General features: G+C 36.9%; 1 protein-coding gene across 4 annotated transcripts in view; it reads left to right on the forward strand.

Moving 5' to 3' along the window:
- The window catches only part of NARS2 (asparaginyl-tRNA synthetase 2, mitochondrial), a 134115-nt gene that overhangs the window by 103458 nt on the left and 7130 nt on the right, over positions 1 to 23527 (forward strand). For 3 of the 4 annotated variants that reach the window (XM_057749812.1, XM_057749815.1, XM_057749814.1), the window contains 5 exons: positions 2089 to 2155; positions 3616 to 3753; positions 13474 to 13571; positions 15496 to 15522; positions 19147 to 23474. In XM_057749812.1, the coding sequence (XP_057605795.1) occupies positions 2089 to 2155; positions 3616 to 3753; positions 13474 to 13571; positions 15496 to 15522; positions 19147 to 19291 (475 nt within the window). In that variant the 3' untranslated portion in view covers positions 19292 to 23474. Of the gene's footprint in view, positions 1 to 2088; positions 2156 to 3615; positions 3754 to 13473; positions 13572 to 15495; positions 15523 to 19146; positions 23475 to 23527 lie in introns of those variants that run through there. The other variant, XM_057749813.1, reaches the window with a different exon arrangement.

Genomic DNA, 23527 nt, shown 5'->3' on the forward strand with positions numbered 1-23527 from the left:
GTGATTTACATAACTAGTAAGTGATAGAGTCAAAGGGAGAACCCAGTGCCCATTATCTTCTGTTTTGATGGAACATATGAAACTCCAGGTGGTTTAGGCATTATCTCAGCAGTTAAAAGCTTAGACTCTGGAGTCAGCACATCAAGGTTTACTTCTTACATGAGTGATTTTCGGCAAGTTATTGATCCTCGCTGAGCTTCAATTTCCCTTGTGTAAAATGCTGTTACTACTATCAACACTAGATTTTTAGTTTGAAAAGAATTTCCATCTTTTAAAAAACCTTTCACTCAAAACATAGCTTTGGGGGCTTTATTTGTACTCTGTGACACAACTCTTTCCAGTTAGTTATTGTAGATGTGAACTTCATTTTTGCTTCACAGAATAAGTTTGTGTTGGGTAGGTTGCTTTTTAACTCAGAGTCCTTCATAAAGTTTGTAGATTTTTGTTTTTAATCATGAAAAATACTGGTGCAGAGGACACAGAGAAACTGACATTTTCATATAGTACTGGTGGGCATAAATTGGAATAACCCTGTAAAAGGGGAATGATATTGTCAGTGTCTCAGAATTATAAAAACTGCAAACGCAAATACTCTTGAACCCAACAGTTCCATTTTTCTCATGTGTAAAATTAGTATGAGCATAAATTAGTTATACGTGGTCATGATTTATAATAGCAAAAGATTGGAAACAGCTGAAATATCTATCAATAGATGACTGGTTAAACTAATTAGGATACATCCACAAAATGGAACATTATGTAATAGTTCAAAAAGTAAGTTCTTCATATAGTCGTATGTAAAGCTCTGCAAGGTGTATTACTGAGTAAGAAAAGATATACAGGTGCATGTGATGTGTATGCTGTGGCTGCCATCTATAAAAAAGGAGAGATTGAGTATTAATATTTGCTTGTAGATGCGTAAAATCTTCTGGAAGGATACACAAGAAACCAATGACAGTGATTGTGTGTGAGGAGAGGAACTAGGTAGCTATGGGACAGGGATGGAAGGAAGGTGTATACTCTTGTATTCATCTTGATTTTTTTTTTTTTTAACTATGTGTGTATATCACCTGTCCATACTGTTAAATGAAAACAGATTCTTGATTTGGCTTGCTTTAGGCATGATGGTTTCTTATTGAGGTGACCAATGATGTTTTTCCTAAACAGTTGTACAGCACTAGAATATATTACAAAACTCTTAACGATGGCCTGAAAGAGTTCATAGGATTATTTGACCTCTGATTACCTTTCCTATCTAATTTCTTGGCATTCTTACCCTTGTTCAGCATGCTACAGTCACATTGAATTTTTTTGTTCCTTGAATGAGCCAAACGGTTCCTCACTTCAGGCTTTTGTATTCACTGTTCCTTTTGCCTGGAATACTTTCCCTTAGATATTTATATGGTTCATTTCCTTACTTCATGCAGGTTTCTGTTCAGATGTTACCAATTCAGCAAGGCCTTTCTTGACCATCTTATTTAAAATTGCACCCCCAAACACCCTCTGTCTTTTTATCTTGCTTTGTTTTTCTTCATAGCACCAATAGCTCCCTGGCATTATATTATTTCTGTTTATTTATCTTTCTCCTCACCCCCACTGTGCATGCACACAGACACACACACACGGATATCAACTCCATAAAGGCGGGGCTTTGTTTTTATTTACTGTCTCTCCAGTGCCTAGAATGATGTCTAGCACATAGTAAGTGCTCAGTGTATGTTGGGTGAATGATTGACAGTTGTAGGGAGAGAGTTTTGCTCTTTCAGCTTCAGTATTTCACACCTTTTAGGGCATTAGCATAACATGAATTCAGAGAAAATCTTTACTTGCTTAAGTGACTAGCTTCTCTTTGTGCGCTGCAAGTGGATCAGGATTATTGAAAGACCATTTCTCTTCATGCTGATCAGACACTCATAGGATTAGATCAACCTTAATTCCTGATTACTCAATAATCACTTTTTATAATCATTTGAAACTCATCTATGATCTCAAAGATTGTATGAGAATAGGCCTCTTACCGTTTCCAGCTGCACTAGTTAACAGCCCATCGTATTGACCTTTCTCTGCTTTTACCCTGTTTCTCTCCAGCATTTCTTACACTGAGGCAGTGGAAATCTTAAAGCGGGCATCCCAGAACTTCACCTTCACTCCAAAGGTAGTATTTATATATCTACATATGTATGAAAATATGTTTCTCTCTTGTATTTATCTGATTTCATTAAGAATCCTTTAAAATAACTTTATTTCTCTTACTAGCAATGTGTAGTATTTGCATATATGTACATTGGCTTTTTTTTGCTATTCGCCCAACCTTGTTGAAATACTTGGACTGAAAAATAATTTTGAAGTAGAATCATGTCATTTGGAATAGCAGTGACGAAAGGGTTAGAGAGAAGTTTCTCAAGTTTAGGAAGATGAAATTCCTTAGGAAAGAATGGTAATTATAGAATATCAGTGTAGAAATCAACTAGTTCAGTGTTTCCCAAAGTATATTCTGAATGATGTTAACAGTTGACAGGCAAAAGAGGTTATGTGATCAAACAAGTTTAGGCAACACATTAAACAGGTCTCTTTTTTCTGTTGAACTTTATAGAGGCTTCCAGTTTGTGATCCACTTTGAAAAACACTTTTTGTGTTTTTGTTTTTTCCCAGAACTCCTTCATTTTATTGGTAAAGATATAGGTCTGGAAAGGCCACATGATCAGTGAGCATGCATGTAATGTTAGAGGCAAGTCTCCTCATTCCTGTGCCAGTGCTTCTTTCCTGTAATTAAGATTTTGCCAGACAAGGCGAAATAATAAGATAATGTTAAGAATATAATGCCTTTGTCTTCAGACTATTCCTTATACCAGTTCCATTCCCAGTTAAGTCAGATGCTCTCTTAAGTTATGTGCCATGTGCTTGTTATAGTTATAATCAATTGATTTCTCTGTATAATTTTTTATTTATTGTTTGTCTCCTATCCTGGCAGCTTCATGAACTCAGGAATTTTGTTTTTCTTACCACTGTTTCCAGTACCTAGCATGGTACTTGGGATTTAATAGGCACATTGGTATTTGCTGAATAAATAGATGAACAATGTTATTAAATATTCATCAAAGAGCATCTGATATATTAGTTGACTCTTTTATCTAAAAAAAAAAAATTTCACTGGGAGAAGCCATCTAGCCAAAGATAGACTCAATATTAGTAATATTATCTTTCATCATTTAATTTCCTGAAACTTAGGAACAGTAACGGTAGAAGAAGCTCTAGGCTTCTATAGCTCATGATTAATAAAAATTATGATTCTGAATCAGCTTTTATACACCATGGAAAGTATACTGTTTTTTTCCTACAGATGCTATTCATCTGCTAAATAATGCTCCCTGAGTTGGGGCACAGAAAGCATAGTGTTTATCTACTAGTTTCAGCTTTCATCTTTCCCGGCCTTTGGATGCTCTTGTTAACACATCTCTCTCTAGTTTATCTATCTGTGTAACCTCAGCAGACAGCTCCACACATCCCTGATCCTCAGGGAGAGGAAGCCCTTGGCACTGATAGAGGTTATTTTTAGGTCCTGCATTGTATATTTCAGCTCTTTCTTCTTTGGTAATTTCTCTTTTCTCATTACAGTGGGGTGCTGATCTACACACTGAACATGAAAAGTACCTGGTGAAGCACTGTGGCGACATACCAGTCTTTGTCATTAATTATCCATTAGCACTCAAGCCGTTCTACATGAGGGATAATGAAGACAGCCCTCAGCACACAGTAAGAAAAGATACTGAATAAATTGGGGTTAGTCATCTCAGAGTCTGGGGTTTTCCCCTTGATTTAATTTCATTTATCCTTTGGTATATTTTCTTAAATTATGTCATTCGTTCTTTATATCTCTTAAAATGATAACATTTCTCAAAGGCACCTTAAAAATGTGCCCCCGAAGAAGATCCCAGTGTTCTAGAAGCATATTCCCTCATTTCTGTCAAAGAGTGTCCTTCTCAGTTAAGCAGATGCAAACATAGGTGTTTTCTTTTGTTTTTTTAAATTACTGAGAGCCCTAGAGCACTGTATAGCAATATGCCCGATCTCCTATCAAGTTAAATACTGATTAGGAGACTGCAGAGGGTAGTGGGGATATGTTGGGCAAGAGATAATAGCACTGGCATGATCAGGCAAAGGAGGAGCTAGCTTGGCATGGCAGGCAGTTTAGAGTGCTTTGGCTATCAGATGGAAGTAGTGAGGGGAAGGCTAGGGAGGGATCAAAGAGATCTGGGAAGGTTCTCCTGTTGGTCAGTCCTCTTCTGTCTCTTCTCTCTCTGTCTTGTTGCTGTCTGTCTGTCTGTCAGTCTGCTCTCTTTAGCCTTCCTTGTCCTCTGTTCTTTCTTTACCCTCAACTACAGTTGATTTTTATTCTTCTGGTTTCCTTTTTTCTTTATTTCTCTTTTTTGTCTCTTATTTACAAAATTGGCAGCAATATAAGATATTCTTTGACTCTTTAAGTATTTATTGAATAGTTATATATTTAATATCATTAATTGTAAAAGTCTATGAGACAAATATGTTTATCTCAGAAGAGGTCCCAAAGCTAAACTTTGCTATCTTGTACTTTCCACTTGCCTCTAGATAAATACCAGTAGGAAAACGCAGATCAGGACCTACCAGTAAATAAAATGACCTCATCTTAATACACAAGGTTATCTCTTTGAATGTATTTCCTGTCTTCTCTCAGATTACAGTATTACTAAAACAATATTAGGGACTTCCCTGATGGTCCAGTGGTTTAGACTCCATGCTTCCACTGCAGGGAGCACGGGTTCAACCCCCAGGTCAGAGAACTAGGATCCCACATGCCACATGGCACAGCCAAAAAAAAAAAAAAACCACCAACAACAGCAATATTAGCCACCAATTAGTATGAGGTAAACACTATCATCTTATCTCTAAGTCTCAAAACAACCTTGCCAACAAACTCATTGTGTCTCCCATTTTACATATAGAAACCGGGGTGCAAAGAGACCGATTGCGTTTCCCAAGGCTACATGGGTAGTAAGTGACAGAGTTCATACTCAAACCTGATTCCCTCTGGCTCTGAAGTCTGTGTTCTTTTCCACTCTATCACACTGCCTCAAAATCACAGATATAAAATTACATTTTAGCCACCGATTTTATGCTTCCCCTTCTTTCACACCAGCATTATCCAAAACCAATGAGCAAAACAATTGATTTATGATTCTTATTTTCTCTTTTCCCTACCAACCCTTTGGTATAATCGATTATGAGAAGTGCATAGGCCCGCAGGTTGGCAGCAAAAAAATAAGAGTGACTAGGGCATAGATTATCCAATCCTAGATAATTCAGCATTGAGCCTACATCACAAAACAGATATGTCTGTATCTCTTGGCTTTTTTAGCACTCCACCCATCTCACTTCCACCTCCCTCCCCCAACACACACACAAAAGCCATATATTCCTCTCTGTAGAGCACTTTTCAGTCATTGAGTTTTGCAATCCTTACAAATACTCTGCTGAAGGCTTTCCTTCTCTGCGAAGACACTCCTAAATTACCCAGTCACACTGAGCCTTGCTTTTCTAGCTTTTTGTAGTATTTAAAGAATTAGCAAAACTGGTTGCATTATGTCTATTTTTTGTAGTCTCTGTAGAAGTTTTGCTTTCTCAAATGAAACTTTTTCAGGATGGTGAACGTTTTATAACCACCATGGTGTATACCACTCATTCCTCATCCCTCTAATGTGACCTCTATTCAGGCATCTAGTCAGTCCCTCTAATCATACCACTGAAACTCTGTAATAATTGTCATGTTGTTAAGCCCAACAGACTTTTTTTTAACAGACAATAAACTGCATATATTTAGAGTGTACAATTTGGTATCCCAATCTCCCAATTCATTCCCCCCCAACCCTCCCCACTTTCCCTACTTGGTGTCCATATGTTTGTTCTCTATATCCAACAGCCCTTTTTTTTTTTTTTTTAATCTTTTACTTCACTTCTCAGCAGTATTAAGCATTATGTACGACTTTCTTATTCTTAAAACTTCCTCCTCCTTTGACTTCTGTGACAGCATTCTCCCAGTTTTCTTCCCTTTTCAGTGGGTTATTCTTTCTCAGTCTCCTATACAGGTTCATCCTCTTCTGCTAAACCACTAGATGTTAGAGTTCCTCAAGCCTCTATCCTAGGTCTTTTCTCTCCCCAGATGATTTCATCTGTACCCACAGCTTACTGTATATTTTCACACAACTCAGAAATTTATATCTCGAATCCAGACTTCTCCTCTGAGCTCTGGACTCATCTTATTGCTATTTACATATTGTAAAACCATCTCATACTTAACATACCCAAAACTGAACCCATGACTTCACTTCTTTTCCCCTTCTCCCACCAAATTTGATTTTCTTTGAATATTTTGTGTTCATCTAATTGTGCAAGCCAGATTCCTGAGTCATCTTTGAAATCTTCCTCTCACTTCCCATATTGAAACTCTTACTAAATTCTGTCATTTTTATACTCCTAAATAAATCTCAAATCCATCTCCTTCTCTTTATTTCCACTTTGCCTTTCTGGATTAACATACCATCATCTCTTGCCCAGATTACTTCAGTAGTCTCCTGACTGGTCCTCCTGTATCCATTCTTTCCTCCTCTACACCCGTTCTCCCCATTTCAGCGTGAGCTTTCAAAAAATGTAAATCTGATCATGTTCTCTCTCTTTTAAAAACCATTCAGTGGCCTCCCTTTGCTCTTAGAATAAAAATCAAGATCCTTTACTTGGCCCTCAAGCCTCAGTGTAGTCTGGCTGCTCCAGTCTCATGTCTTCCGTTAGGCAGGACTTTCCCTCATCACAGGATCTTTGCACATAATCTTCCCTCAGTCTAGAACAATCGTCTTCACCTGATTTTACTTATTCTTCAGATCTTTTCTCAGTAATCATTTCCCCAGAGAAATCTTCCTTGATCCTCCAGACTGAGTCAGAGACCAGTTAGACAGTACAGTGGTACCATGTTAAATTTCAGACCCAGAACTACTAACTCTTAATCCATCATAATACTTAACACAGTTGTTATTTTACATTTATTTGCATGATTGTTTAATTAGTGACTCTTTTCTCTATGCCAAAGGACTTGAGGACTTTTTTTTCCCATTTATCACTGTATCCTAGTGCCAAGAATGTTAAAATGCGGGGTTGCCACATTATAACATGCAATTACGTAAGATTCCTTAAAAGGCAGTTCTCTCATAGACTGCAATCACAGATGTTACCTTTAGGAGTACCAGGAGGCCTTCATTATGACAAGTCTCTCTAATAATGTCTCACAGCCTGAAACCGGAAGGAATTATAATAAACTTCAGTGTACTTTTATAATTTTCTGTATTTCTTTCAGTAGCGATGCAATAACAGGTTATGAGTAGGGTTGCAAGAGTATTTGCAAAGGGTGCAGTTCAATCTAAAAAAATTAAAATGGGTGTGTTTCACAGTTACCTTCTCTAAGAAGTCAAGAGAGAAGTATAGGGGAATATTTAACCTCTTACTAGTTATTTGTATGGCCTTATGCAAGTCTCTCCAATCTCTGAGCCTCAGTTTTTCCCTCCATAAAATCGGAGAATTGGATTACGCAAGTCTCTCCAATCTCTGAGCCTCAATTTTTCCCTCCATAAAATCGGAGAATTGGATTAGATGACCTACAATGTCCTAATCAGCTCTAAAATTCGCTGATTTTAGGTAGCCTGAGTTTTCACTCATTTGGATATATAAGAATAACTTGTAAATTACCAAATATATTTGATCATTTGAAGGGGACAGATCATGGGCCTAAATAAAATGAATCTAAGCAAACATGCAAAATGCCATATGCCCCTGAATTTGGGTCCTGCGTAAGTCCCAAAGGCAGGCGGCAGCTCTTCCGCTAGGGTACTGGCTGCACAGAGAAGAATATCATTCATTCCATTCAGCCGCATGTGATGAGGAAAAGTGACTGCCCAACAGTGCCTGAGAAGATGTCAGGGGATAAGATGCCGCTACTACTTTTGTGACGTGCAGAAGGAAGACATCCTCCTCTATGTCCTTTCTTTGGATGGTCTGAAAATTCACACTCTCAGGCAGAGGAATTTCCTGTATGTTCTAATTTTTTTAAATTGTATCAGTATTACTTAGTAAATCATAAAAGTTTAAGCATTAGTGAGCACTCATAGTACATATTGTGAAGTCAACTTGGAAGGAACAGTACTCAACCAGGGGGTATCTAATGAATTTCCCTGGGCTGGAACTAATTAACCGACCTGCATCAAAATAACTTGAAATAGTGATGAAGGGAATTTCTGATTTTGCCCATATCTAGAACTAATGAATATCCTGGGAATTTATGTCAAAGTAGAAAGTATGCATTTGAGTTGATCTAAAATGCTCCCAGACTAGCCACTTTATTATCCAAAGGCCATTTTCATTCCTCACTACCTGCAACCCATCTGTATCTTCACACATCAGGAAGGCTGTCTTTCCTAGCTGCACCTCGTTGTCTTTAGGGGCCAGATATTGTCTGTGTCAGCAGTTAGAGCAAAAGCTCATAGAGGCTTAAACCACAGATTTACTTCCTATGGCTTGTGGAACAGTCTTCTTCCTTTGATAATAGTACATAATATTGCTCCATTGTTGGTAGCACCTGTCAGAAACTGAACAGAGAGGTGTTCAGTTTGTGTTTTTCATCAGTATTTAAAAATACTTAGGTAGAAAGAGAGGTAGCAGAGGAAGGGACAATAAACTTTTTTCCCCTCTCTTTGAAGTTAGCATAGAAGAGGTTATGTATTAAAGGCTTTGTTCCTATCTAGCCTGTTCATTTTTTAATTCAGTGGAATCAAAGAGTAGGAGTCAAAAGGGAGTGTCATAAATAGAGACCAGGGTTGTTCAGCTTAAATACCAACACACACTATTTCTAGACAGCATGCTGCTGTAGCTGTGTGACTTAGGTAAAATCAAAACTCATATACACAGTGGAGGAAGATGTGCCAGGCAGCGTTCTGGCCTAGAAGATGTGCCCAAAGTGGAATAAGTTTTAAGACTAAAGAAGTTAGCACAGGGTGTAGTAAAAATATTTGTAGCCTTCATCAAGAACTGTGTAGGAGCATGAGAGGACAGCAGAACTGAAATCCTTCCATTTATTTCAAGTCTCCCAAAGATGCACAGGAACACAGTGGAGATTTTAGCTCAAATTTTGTCAACTTTGAATTAGGAGGACCTTTCCCTGTGCAGTCTGCGGATTCTCACTTCTCATCAAGGGCAGGATGGCTCAGCCCCTGGCTGTTTAAGCTAGCTTTAGACTCCTGTAAACCACAGACCTGCCAGCCCATGAAGGCAAACTAATCATCTGCTAAAGATCTGGGCAACTTGCTTGTTTTCAACCTGTTTGCACTCTAACCCCCTTACCACCTGTCACTTGGCAAACGCACAACCAAGTTTTTCTCATTACTTCTTTTTTTTTTTTTTTTCATTTTATTTATTTATTTTTTTAATTAATTTATTTATTTTTTTGGGGGGGTACACCAGGTTCATTACTTCTTAAGAAATGTATGTGAGTTGCTCCACATTTTGCACTTTGTTCACCCCTGTGTCATGGTTTGTATTATATCTGTACGTGTCTTTTACCTCCCCTAGAGCCCTGGAGAAACAGACAGTTTCTGTAGTAATTAGCCCAGTAGCTACCAGGTGGATACACAGATAGAAGAATCCTATGTAGAATCTCAGCCTTAACTAAGAAGGGTGGAAATTGAGGGGATTGTTATAGCGCTCTTTCAGGAATGCAGTATCCAATGTGAAATTGGTTGGGGAAGTGGAAGAGCCCAAGCAGGTGAGGGGAGAAGCTACCTGGTAAACTGTTTTATTATACATAAATGGTTGCCACTTCTCCCTTGGGAGGTGGGGGCAGGGGGTTTACCTCCCTGCCCCAGTGACGTGAGCTTAGTGACTTGTATGTGGCTTGCGTTGGCCAAAGAATTGTGAGCACTACATACATTACTTCTGGACAAATGCTTTTACTACATTCTCATCATGCTTTTTTCCCATCAGCCACAAGATCAGCAATGCCTCAGAAAGGTTTTTTTATCATTTCAAGCCAGGATGGACATGCAGCATAAGTTTTAAAAAGCCAGTTGTTTGTTGGAAAGCATTGTTTCTCAATCAGGGGTTATTCAGTTCTCCCTTACCCCCAACCAGGAGACATTCAGCAATGTCTGAAGAGTTTTTTGGTTGTCATAACTAGGAGAGTATAACTATTGGGAGATAGAGGCCAGGTAGGCTGCTGAATATCCCACAATGCACAGGACAGGTTCTCACAACAGAAAATTATGCATCCGAAAATGTCACTAATCCTGAGATTGGGAAACCCTGTTGTAAGCTTCTGGGCTTGTGTATTACCATAGCCTAACCTATTCTGACATATACAACAAGTACCACATTCATTTTAGAATAGCCAGTGTGTAAATACTTGGGCTTATGTAACCAGTTAGATACCGTGGTTATTAGGAAGACAGGTTTGAAAGAAATGCAGAAAAGAAAAATGTAGATATTGTACTGTGTCATAAGATTGTGAAGATGACCCTAAAGGTTCAGAAGTTTCCAGTTGTGCAGCTATTACTGTGCAGCTGCAAATATTCCAGTTAAAAAAAAAAAGTACAGTCTAAAACCAATTTCTCCAAGGAAATCAAATATTAATATAAAGGAGGTTTATAATCAAAGATAAATATGTCTTACACTCCTCTAAAAGTAGCATTAAAAAAAACTAAGGTCCAAAATTGACATAATTCAAACCTGCAAAAAGTGCTAAGATCCCAAAGGGGTTTTTGCTTGTTTTAGTTATATTAGCAGCAAGACCAGGCAAGCAGTGGGTCTCTCGTTTGATGCATCAAGGCTTGCCTCACTTCCTCATCACTGGCCCCCAGCCTCAGCTGCCCAACCTACTTCTTATTCTTCCATAATAGCTGATGCTGCAGCATTTTTTTTTCTTTTGAGGCAGTGGACTTTTTTAGTTCTGGCTCTTAAAGCTTTGCGTGTACTTGCAGTACCAGAATCAATTTCTGTACACCTTTGTACCTTGGAGTTGCCCTTCAAAAGCTTGGAAATGATAAATTTTGAATATACCTGTCCTTTCTAACAGAGCTACACAAGGGTGGAATGCTGTATTTCAGGGGTATTGATTCCCTTGAATATTTGTATTAAATATTTGTTACGTTTATTAATATTATAGTACATTAAATGTCAGTAAACATTTAATTAGTGTAATAATAGTTAATATTTACCTAAATATTATCAAGCAAAGGCCAGGGAGCCACTCTGATTGCCTGTAACTCTAAACTTAAAACTCTGGATTGATGTTAAGAACAAATTTTTCATCGTGTGTCTCACAGCTCCTGTCACATTTAGCCATGTCTAAAAGCAGGATACTAGTGAATAATGATACCCGTCCTTCTGTAGCCCGTCCTTCTGTAATAACTCCCCTAAACTTCTCCTTTCTCTGAGTAAAGAAGGGTCCTGATTGGAATCCAGCTCTATTGTGTGGCCTATGAGAATTTCCTCATCCCGTTAGTAAAGCTCTCTTGTTCACCTAGCCAAGGCTGTTTGTTTCATTACCTACTATCCTGTCTGAGTCACCGAATCCACATTCTAAACTACTTGCCTGTCCATTTTAGGTCTTCCAGGTTCATAGAAGAGTTACTAAAATGTAGTCAACCAGCAGTGGTAGCATGAAAAAGACCTGTTTGTACACTTACTCCTCACAAGCTTTTTGAGTGGTAGGGAATTCTGTAAAAGCAGAAACCATTATTAAATTTTGGTTTGCTCTCACTTTGATTCAGCTGACTGATGAAAATCATGTCTTGTGCTTTCTCTTTAATGATAGTAATGAGGATTATGTAGCATTTGGCACACGTTCTTAAATTATTACATGCTTTATTAATCTTATAAAGTACATATCAGTCAAAAATTCTGAAATCAAAACAGGGAAATGACTTAATAGTAAAGTAAGGCAAAGTTTAAGAAAAGAGTTTATAATACAATGTGACATTTAAAGATTAAATGTTTTATGTGTTAGTAAAGGTGTTTTATGTGTTAGTAAAGGTGTTTTATGGGTTCCTAATTTTACATTTGTAAATTAAATCTTTATGAGTTTTGTGCCTTTAGCTTCTCGGCCTTAAAAATGTCAGCCTGGCCCCTCTTTGTTCCCCCACCCAAAAAAAAGGATTGCCAAGTCACAAAATAATATAGACAGCAAATGAACGTTCTCAATAAAGTAAATATTACTAGTAAGTTAAGAAACACAAATTAAAACATCAAGCTACCATTTTCCCCTGTTAAAATTTTTTTGTTGTTTTATTACAAAAGTGTAACACCTTTATTGTAGAAAATAAGAAAATACAAATAAAAGAAATCATAGCAACACAATTTATACCGCATGATGTAGATGTCAGTCTTTTTTCTATCCATGCCTAAAATTTATCTAATGGTCTCCTCTTGATGTACACTTGAATTTTTGTCATTATAAGTAATACTGTAGTAAACATCTTGTGTGTTGATCTTTTTTTTTTTAGCATCTCTAATTGTTTTGTTAGAACTAGTTCCTAGAACTCCTATTGTTGAGTCAAAGCATGTTGCATTTTTCTAGGCTTTTGACTACCTTTTGCCAAATTGCTGACCAGAAAGGTTGTATCAGATGTATGAGAGTATTGGTTTATGCATTCTCTAATCCATATTGTTTATGTTGTTTATCTTTATACCATTTTGATAACTCCAAAATGATATCTCTTTGTTTTAATTTGATTAGTAATCAGAACATATTTTACACGTCCTAACATACTTCGAATTAAAGAAAAACTTCATTGCCACAATTATTTATAAGAGAAAAGACACACCCCCCGGATGTACAACAAAAGGAAAGCAGTTAAACTATGATACTTCTAAACAATAAATGTGCAGCTATTAAAACATAAAGTATGCAAAGTATTTTTACTGACATAGGAAAAATATTTATTGTATAATATTAGTTAAGACAATTAGAATGGTAAATTTTATATGTAATTTGATCTCTGCTATACTCTTCAAGTATATAAGGAAAAAAATCTGAAAGAAAATATGCCAACATGTAATTGCTTCTGCATGGTGATAGGTGTTTTTTAATATTTTCATAATTGTTAATACTTTCCAGATATTTTATAATTAACATTTGTATCACATTTGTGCAGAAAACATTTTTGTTAAGTATAATGCATAGATGGTGCCAGAGGGGAAACTGTCCACCTGCACTTTGTATTCTGAAGATAGTATTAAACATTTGGTATTAAAACAGGGAACATGAACAGGTAGCATAAATAAGATTTTGGTAAGCAGTTAAACAGCCAGTTGTCAAAATGTTAAAAGTTCCACTTGCTTCAGAAGCTGACAGTTGTTGGAATGCTCTGAAAATGGAATGTTGTTTATGAGTTTTTTCCTTTTTAGGTTGCTGCTGTTGATCTTCTGGTTCCTGGAGTTGGAGAACTCTTTGGAGGAAGCCTCAGAGAGGAACGGTACCATTTCTTAGAGCAGCGATTGGCCAGGTATTGGGCAGATCTAGAAGAAACAAAATTCAGAAATTGGGGATGGGGCACTCAACGGCAGTCATGGCAAACTAACAGAATAGCACAGGGACCTTAGCACCTGATCGACCTGGATCTCAGATTCTATGTGACCTTGGACAAGTTGTTACTTAACACCTCTGAGCTTCTTTTTCTGAAAGACTGGAACTATTATATGAAGCACAATGATTTTTTGCCCACTATTTGTATATGTCTCTCCCAATACAAGGAAAGGAGAAATTTCCCCTGTAAAATTTGTTCTTCACTTTTCTCTTCTCTGTGTGTATGTGTTTTTTTAACTCTAAATTATGATTGGCAGACTCCTTCCCACAGGGCATAAAGACAGACTCTGAACAAGGGAAAGGATAAAGATGGAGGGAGAAAGAAACTAAAAATACCCACTAAGCTAGCATTTAGAATACGCAGTTTTCCCTTCCTCAAGTTTTCTACTGTGTAAGCATCTTGATTTAGTAATTTGAATAACTTTAACTCACTGTTTGAGACCTGGGAAATGTATCCATAAACACACAGAAAATGTTTTGGAGATGAGAAGTAGGGAATCATGTTTCTAATTGAACTACCACTCCTGTATATGTATGGTCTGCCAACACACCACAATGACTTCCTAAACTAACCAAGGTTATAAATCTCTGTTTTCCATGGTTTCCACTTTTACTGTGCCAGACTTTTTAATAAAAAAAAGACTTTCCCATGTTGAAGGCTTAATCTTTCTCTCTAGATAATGCTAGGTTTCATAGTAACCTGGAAAAGTCATGATTGTTTGACATTTGTTAAATTAGCCATTTGTAAGGCCTTCTTTTCCTAATGGAGAAATGCTTAAAAAGTTGCTGCTTTTCTAAGAACCCAACCTGTAAATCTGTTGAGTAACTTGGTTTTGTAATCCCAATCGTTTGAACTGCTGTATTCGGTTAGGGTCCAGAAGAAAGGGGGTAAATATGTTCTGGGAGGACTCTTATCAGCTGGAGTACTAACTCCTTAGTATTAACTGTAGTGTTAAGAAGTCCTGGGAAATCGTAGAATTGAAGTGACGGTAAAACTCCTTAGATGGAAAGAATTTGAAGATTCTCTGGGGTTTTTTTTTAAAGCACAATAAAAATCACACATGGCAAGAAACCTCATCTGTTGAAAGATTAATTGGCCTGTTTTCTTTGCTTGCTTCCTTCCTTCAGGAAACCTTTCCTCATAACATTAAATGTTTACCTAATATCTGATAATATCCAAATTTATCTTTCCTAATTAAGTGGATTTACGTGTTTGCCTATCTCAGGGATCTGTCTGTGACTTCTATTCATGTTTTTCATGTTTTCGTGTATTTGAATTTTTCATAATCCTGATTACTTTGAGGTACACAGTGGTCCCAAACATTTTTAAGGGCTGAAATTAAATTTAATGATTACTAAGAGCTTTAAGTTTTATTAACATTTCTCAAACTGGCAAAAACCAATTTGCAGCCATATTATGAAGGCAGCCTCAGAAGCTGTGTTATTGTTTTAACATTATGGGAAGAAAATTGTGTCTGTACGTCACTTGTCTATGTGCTTTTCTACAGCCTTATGTAGTAGTAATAGTGCTTTTCTTATATCACAGGACAATAAATTTATCTCAAATGAAACCCTTCTTTTGGGCTCTGGACCATACTTTCTATAGCATTTAATATTTGATAATACGTTGGACTGTTGGTTTTCTTATTACTGGTTATTTTACCTTTCTTACCACCTAATAAAGGCTCAGCTTCTTAACTATTGTATATTATTTAAGAGCATAGGTTTGGTGTGTACTTTTTTATAAAGAGCACTTTGCACCCAACCCAGAATAAATGTTTGGTGGTTAGTATATGTATCTTATTGCCATTCTTTGAAAGAACTTTTTTATTTTCCTTCTACAGATCAGGACTGACAGAATCCTACCAATGGTGAGAATGTGAACCCTGATGACTCTTATTCTAGCTGTGGGTCTGAGTGTTAAATAGTTTTCACTTGTATTTCCAGGGTGCTATAGAAGAGTGTGAAAACAATGAACAGGTTCTCAGATTATTTACTCCCTTTGAGTCTTAGAAAAGTAGTAATGATGATGTTTGTCACTTGTTACCTATTGTATGCCAGATAACTATGCTAAAATGTTGATGTATATTGTCTCATGTAATCATCACAGTACCCTGTGAGTTAGGTACTATTCTTTTTTCCCCCCAATATTTATTTATTTATTTTATTATTGGCTGTGTCAGATCCTAATTGCGGCACGCAGGATCTTCATTGTGGCATATGGGCTGTTTGTTGCAGCGTGTGGGCTTCTGTCTAGATGCAGTGCACAGACTCATTAGTTGCGGCCCATGGACTCTGTAGTTACGGCACATGGACTCTTTAGCTGTGGCTCATGTGCTCAGCAGTAGCGGCACAAGGGCTTAGCTGCCCCGCGGCATGTGGGATCTTAGTTCTCCGACCAAGGAGTTGAACCCACGTCCCCTGCATTGGAAGGTGGATTCTTAACCACAGAAGCATCACGGAAGTCCCAGTTAGATATTATTCTTATTCCCTTTATATTATCCCTCCAGGCCTGAAGCCTAGTGATGTTTAACTCACTTAACCAGGAGCACCCAGTTAGAAGCATAGAACTGGGGCTTTGTTTCCAACCATTATGCTTCATTTTCCCTATGTGTGAAATTAGTGGTCCCTGAGGTCTCCACCAATTGTAGAAACCTAAGCTGCTGAGGGAAGATCATCTGTCTGCATTCCTAAGTTTTTCTGGTGTTCTTTCTGCAGACCCTTTCTTCAAGTACTTTTCAGTATATACAAATTGTTTATTTATGTATATTTTTGTAATAGGACTCTTTCAGGATTTTAGTGTAATAATATCAGCAATATTATTAATTCTTTTGCTTTCCTCAGGAGAAGCAAAGGTCAAATTACACAGCTGCCTTTTCGTAATGAAGGAGCCAGATTTCAGAGATGCAAAATGCCTAAAATTGGGTTTAAATAATGGCCCTTGATTGCTTTATTATTTATCAGTAATGAACTTTGGCATATTTAATCTCTGAGTGTTGATTTTCTTGTCTGTAAAATGAAATGATAATATCTAGTTCACAGGGTTATTGTGAGGATGAAATGAAACAATAGGTTAAGTATCTACACAGAGTAGAAGCTTCATTTCCTTCCCCCTTTCCTCCCTTTGTTCCGAGTCTTGCCTGTTAGGTGGATGAGCCTGATTGTCAAGCTTATGCATTTTACCTCAGTTTCTTTCTGTTTACACAGTAGTATTCATAGTGTATAAAAACTAGCTATATACACATCTTAATTATTGGTTTAGACCTTTTCTGGTCTCATCATTTCAATATTACTCTTTCCCAACTAAAGTTTTCAAACTCTTAACATCTCCAAATATAAATATTTATTATTTTGTTAATAAAAGAGACAGCAGGCTCAAAATGGAGTCATTTGTGCTAAGCTCACATCACCAAACTGAGACTTAGTACCTAACTTAATCACAGTTTCAATATCTCCCAGGAGTGGAATCTTAAACCAGGGAATCTAGAATTACCTGGTCAACACTGGTGAGTTAATCTGCCTGATTAGACCCCTGCCATCTTCTAAAGGAAGGTGACCTTGCCTGAAACCACCCCCTCTTTGCTAGTAACTTCCTTGTCCTGCCCCTTTCTGCCTATAGTCATTTTATAGAGCTCTGAAGAGCTCTTTTCTGTTGCGAGATGGGATACAGCCTAATTCACGAATCATTGAATGAAGCCAATTAAGATCTTTAAATTTTACTCACTTGAATTTTATTTTTTAACAGTTGGAATCTGCTTCCTTTTATATGATAATCATAGTATTTTAAAGGTAGAAAGGACCTTAAAAATCTTCAAGTCTGTGATCTCTGCTAGTGTTCTACCACACTGTGAGTAGCCACCCCAGGTGTCTAAGAATTTTTTCACTTCCTGTTTCTACATGCCACATGCAAATAAAATCTGTAACTAGTTCCACAATTTTTGTGCCATCTCTTTTATAACCTGGCTACCCTAGAATCAATATAACAACAGTCAAACAAATACAGATTCTTTTGAAAACTTTTTTATAGAAGTAGATGTTTCCATCTATCAAAGCAAGGGCAAGAAAAATGCTAAAGGTGGAGTCCCTCTTCTGAATTCAGTTTCCAGGCATTTATGCCAGTGTTTTGACATGGATGTATAAGAAATTTAAAGCCAGCTAAAGCTAGATACTGGACTTCTAGCAGCCAGTTCAAATCCTGCAGGTGTTTGTGGCAGGTGGTTTGACATACCCTTCATCTCATTTTCTCACTAAATCAAAGTATATTCTGCCCCCATGCCTGATAAAGTTAATTCAGCTACCAAACATTTCAGTTACTCCAGACTGTTCCTTCCATTATTCTGATAGTTCTTAAATACTAACTCCTGTCTTATTGATCTCTTACTTGGTTGTAACTCACCTAGCTGCAATTTGTCTTTTATTTTAGAAAGAGAAGTACTTAATCTTAATTGCCTAAAATATCATTACATGTAGTCATTGTTCTTAGTAGTGGGGAAATAGGTTATATAGTTTTTATTCTTGAGGAGTCAAGTGACTACCAGCTGTGGTGCTTAAGTTTTATGCTGTATTTTTTGTATATTTTACAAATCATTCAAGAAGCTATAAACTTATTTTAATTAGTATAGTATAGTTCAAGAATTCCCACCATTAAATGACAATAAAAATAGTTATAGAGTCTTCCTCCTCCTCTTTCTTTCCTAAAATAACTTTATCCCAGACTGGTGTATTGAAATGTGAGTTTGAATCATGAATGCAGCATTTTCTACCATGTAGTCTTATGTGGCAATACAGTGTGTATGCATGGGCTTCAGAGGCTGGGTAGCCTTTCAGAAAAATAACTCTGGACATCTTCCACTAGGCTTAAAGCAGAGAAGTCAATGTTTTTCCTCACTCCAGTGCTCAAGAGTATATTTTTATGCCTTCAAACAATAAATCTTCATATAGTAAGCATCTGTTCCCAGGCAGTCACTGGAGATAAAGGTTGGCTAAGATGCAGTTCCTGCCCTTAATGTAGCTTACAGCCTACTCTAGTAGGAGATCTCTTTTTGTAATACATCAGGCAAAACTCTTCACCCTCCTCTGTGTATTGAACAATATGATTTTGGTAAGGAAAAAAAGGACGTTATCATTGATATACCAAGACATACAAGAGGAATGTATTTAAAGAGAAATAATAAAGTTATTAGAAATTTTTTCTGTAGCCTCATGAGACAAGTTTTCTGTATATAAGTACCTAAAAAACAAAAGAATAAGGATCAGGTGACCAGAGACCATGAATGCATGACAGGATGTGCTGCTGTTTGTCTGGGTAATCTTGGACAGATCATGTTAACTTCTTTGTGTCCTTCATCTGTGTGCAGAGTGAAAAGACTGGTCTACCACAGTGATGTGATAATAACAAATGATTGCAAAATACTTTTGAAACATAAAATTCTATCGTAACGTCTGATCTTAAATGAAGCATTTGTAGGTAATAATTCTCTGTTTTTCAAAATTAGGTATCTGGACCTCCGTCAATTTGGATCTGTGCCACATGGAGGTTTTGGGATGGGATTTGAACGCTATCTGCAGTGCATCTTGGGAATTGACAATATCAAAGATGTTATCCCTTTTCCAAGGTTTACTCATTCGTGTCTTTTGTAGCTGGAAGACTGGTTAAGGAAAACCAGCCAGAGGTACTGCACATGAATATGCATACAGGAGAATGCATGTTTGAATCATAGAAATGCAGAAGTTTTCAATATGTAATTGTCATGCCAAAAGATACATGAAAAATACATGTGATCATGATTTTCTTAGAAAGTTGAAGGCATTTCATGAAAAGAGGAACTGCCTCAAGAAGAGGTACTTATAGCAGATAGACTGTCAAATCTATTGTGTCAATTAAGAAAAAAATAAAGAAATTGAAGTAGATGGTCTCAAAGGTCCTTTCAAACTCTAGAACAGGATAAAATTGTGTATTTTACTCTTTTTTTTTTTTTAAGATTTTGTTGTTGTGGACCATTTTTCCAAAGTCTTTTTTGAATTTGTTACAATATTGCTTCTGTTCTATGCTTTGGCCCCTTGGCCGCAAGGCATGTGGGATCCCAGCTTCCTGACCAGGAATCAAATCCGGGATGCCCGGCTTCCCCCCACCACTAGAAAGTGAAGTCTCAACCACTGGACTGCCAGGGAAGTCCTGAAAATGTGTATTTTACTTTGTCTTTAATCAGTAGACCACTGCCCTCTGTGACCTTTGAGAAGCAACTACTAGCTAAAAATAAAATGCTGTTGGATCTTTTCTCCCTTGCCATTTAACCTATGATAAATTCCCGTCTTTTTCTCATTGCTTTACTAAACATTACAGGAGAAAAATATTGCTTTTTCAGGTCTTAAGAAAATTGCTATTGTGAATTGAAATCTTTTCACCAGACTACATGAAAAAAATCACATTTAATAATTGTTGATCCTTAATTATAAAAGCTAATGAGATGTATTAATTATTTAAACTAATCACTGTTGTATTATAATTAGTTCGTTAGATATTTATAATGCCTCTAATAATCAATAAAATAGATTTTTGATATCTGTGAAAGAAAAAAACAGGTTTTTAAATTCCATTTGGCCTTTTACCTGTGAAATTTGGAAAAAAGGTATTTTCCATCCAAGATGAGGATATAGAGCTAAACCTAAAGGGTGGATAATTCTGGAGTCAAAAAGTAAGGGCATATTAGAGTGAGAAGATCACTGATTTGGGACTTTGCAAGCTGACGGCCCTAGCAGTCACAAGGATGAGTTTGGATAAGCCACTTACTCTGTATGAGCTCATGCATCATTTTCCTCACAGACTTGATATAGTAATTACATGAAAGTGTGTGTGTGTGTTTAAAACTGTGAAATGCTACACAAATTTTTTAGACTCTTTTAGTCTTTGTTGAGCTGCAGATATATGGACTTATGGCAGATTGTGAGCTCAGTAGAATTCATATGTATCAGATCATTATAAAAAGGCATGCATGCCTGAATAATCAAATTTCTAAGTTTCGTTAGATGTATATCTTAGATTACTTCCTAATGAGTTTCTGTATGCACTTTATTTTAACCTAACTCAAAATCAAACATCTGGAAAGAACTGCAGAACCTAGAGTTGAAAGTCATAGGAGGCACTGAGACGTTATCAGGGTTGAACTTCTGCCTTAAGCAGAGGAATCCTATATACCTTGGCAGCCTAGAGCTCAGTACCCCACAAAATAGCTCATTCCATTTCTGAATCTCTCTAATTGGTAGCTTTTGCTGAGCTTAAGTCTACTTCCCTGGAACTTTAATCCTTGGGCTTAGATACCAAGTTTAGGACAGGATAAAAAGGACAATTACGGCTTTCATAAGGCTTGCCTCAACCATGGATTATAGAGATAAATTCATTTGTTCACTCAACATATATTATCTGAGCTTATTCTACATGCCACAAACTGTGCTAGGTGCTAAATAAACAGTAGTGAACTGACCCTTGCCTTCATGGAATTTACAGTCTGTTAGAGAAGGTATATCAATAGTAAGTAAACAAATGTGTTATTTCAAAATGTGGCATGGGCTATAAAATTTTATAAAGAACAGGGCAATCATAGATAAGCTTGCTAGAAGAGAGATCCCTGAAAAGGTGATATTTAGCCTTCGACCTGGAAGATAACATAGAGAAACTATTTTAAAACATTTGCAACATCAGTTAATTCAATTTGGCATTTAAGTCTTGATACTGTATTTTGTGGAGCAAGAATCACAAACATTCAGGCTCAAAACCTGTATGCACTAATAGTTTCCAAGGCTATTAGGAGTCATGCCTGCAGTGATTTTTGAGGAACCAGATAGAATTGTGATGTTAACATGATGGCTGGGCATCAAAAATAACAGTGATGGAAAGAATACTGAATGAGAGAAGCCCCAGGTTCTGGTCCCTTTGCCACCATTAGCTTTAGTGTGGAGCATTAGGCAAGTAAGATCATCTTTGTGGCCTCCAGTTCTTTCATCTGCAGAGCTATCATTTTGGAGTAGATGAACTCTAAGAATCCTTCTGTTTTGTAACCTTCTATGAATTTGTGATGGACATAGTCACTAACAATAATTGATTTAGAGTCTGACCTTTAGATTTTATTTTAGTACATACTAGGTCTGAAAACATTTAATGAGGTCAGTGACTGAAAGTTTAATAATAGACTTAAGTGTGTTCAATGTGTGTGTATGTGAGGTGGAAAAGGGTCCTTCTTGAGGAGTCAAACATGCACTCTTCCTTATCTCTCTAAGTCCCCAGCAGTGTATTTCCAAACTTTCATACTTATTTGTTCATTCTTCTCTTTCACAGTTTATCATATAATGAGTATCTGGTTGAAGCCAGACACTTGCCACTTAATAACAGCCTAGTAATTTACATCTTTGGCTGAATAGTTATATTTTACCAGTAAGTGAAGAAAAAACAAGCACTGACGTCAGGCAAGGATGATGCAAATGCCAAAACTAAACTGTTGCTTGCAGGCAGCATCAACAGAAAAAACTTTTAAATGTTAACTTGTCAGCTGATATGTGAATATCTAAATTCTACATAGAAACAACATTGTATGTTTCTACGTATAATGAATAAAAGTATGGATTTAATATTAAGGATGGTCTATTCTATAATATCATAGTGCTTAATTTGTGAGTTAAAAGGTGATTGGAGGGTGTTAATTTTCACTTGAGTAACCAGTTTCCAACGAGAGAAAAATCAGATTCTGCTTTCCCAAGATTTCCAAACATTACCTCAAAATAGTTACTCAACTAAGTGTGTATTCTAAAACTTAGAAATGTTTTTTCCATCATTAATTCCCATTCTCATTTCAAATTTTGAAGTAGGTGGAAAAAATAGTTACTTTCCATCTGGCTGTCCTCTTGCCGGAGGAAGTTGTGTGCGGGTTTTTTGGCGGGGGGTGGGGTTGAATTAGGAGGGTCTGACAAGAACTTAATTGTGTGAGTGATCCATGCCAGATCTAGACAGAGCTCTCGCACCCTTGACCCACCCAGAGACTAACTGTCACAGAACAGCAAAGGAGCTGTTTGACCTTTTGTCCCTCTCAAACAGAATCTGCCAGAAGCATCCCTCTACAGAGTTATACATTCATATTCTCTATAAATTGAATCTAGACATTCAAGCATGACTGAACAGGCATTGAAGATGCAATTGGTGAGATGGATTAACTACCCTTCTTTATATCTCTTCAGATAATTATAGAGGAGAGATGCTTATTTGGATTGGATTGCTATTTATTCATATATTTATTTTAGTAAGTGGTGAGGCAAGAACATAAAAATGCAGAGTTGAAAGACAGATTGGCCTGGATTGAATTGATAAGAAATGTCTGGGGCTTTTTGGCTTCTGATCAATATTTGTATTCAGTCTGCAATCTAAAGTATGTACAATGAAAAAACAGGTGGGAGTAATATCTGATTGTAGTTCTTCCCAGTTTATATTCCAATTAAAAGATAGAAAAAGCATTATGGAAAGAGCAGAAAGCAACCTTAATCACCCTACACTGAAATGATTCAGTAGGATTTCCATAAGATAGGTCTAATTAAATCACTGTCAGCACCCCTCCAGAAACTTAGACATTCCACTGTTGCCAGGAGCCCTAGATTGCCCCTTGGATCAGCTAAGGCTCCAGCTGGCTCTTGTACAGTTTGGTTTGGAATCCCATGGATTTACAGCCATTATTAGTACAGTGTGTGGTAGTTTCTGGCAGACCTTTATAAAGAAATCAGGAGTTTAGATGGTTCTTAAACTGCCATTCAGGCAGCTAAACATTGAATTAACATAGTTTATGACTCATCAATAACTTTCTGCTACATCTTTTCTGTTCATAATTGTTAATAATA

The sequence above is a fragment of the Hippopotamus amphibius genome, chromosome 9 (assembly GCF_030028045.1).
Source record: "Hippopotamus amphibius kiboko isolate mHipAmp2 chromosome 9, mHipAmp2.hap2, whole genome shotgun sequence".
In the NCBI taxonomy this organism is placed as follows: domain Eukaryota; kingdom Metazoa; phylum Chordata; class Mammalia; order Artiodactyla; family Hippopotamidae; genus Hippopotamus; species Hippopotamus amphibius.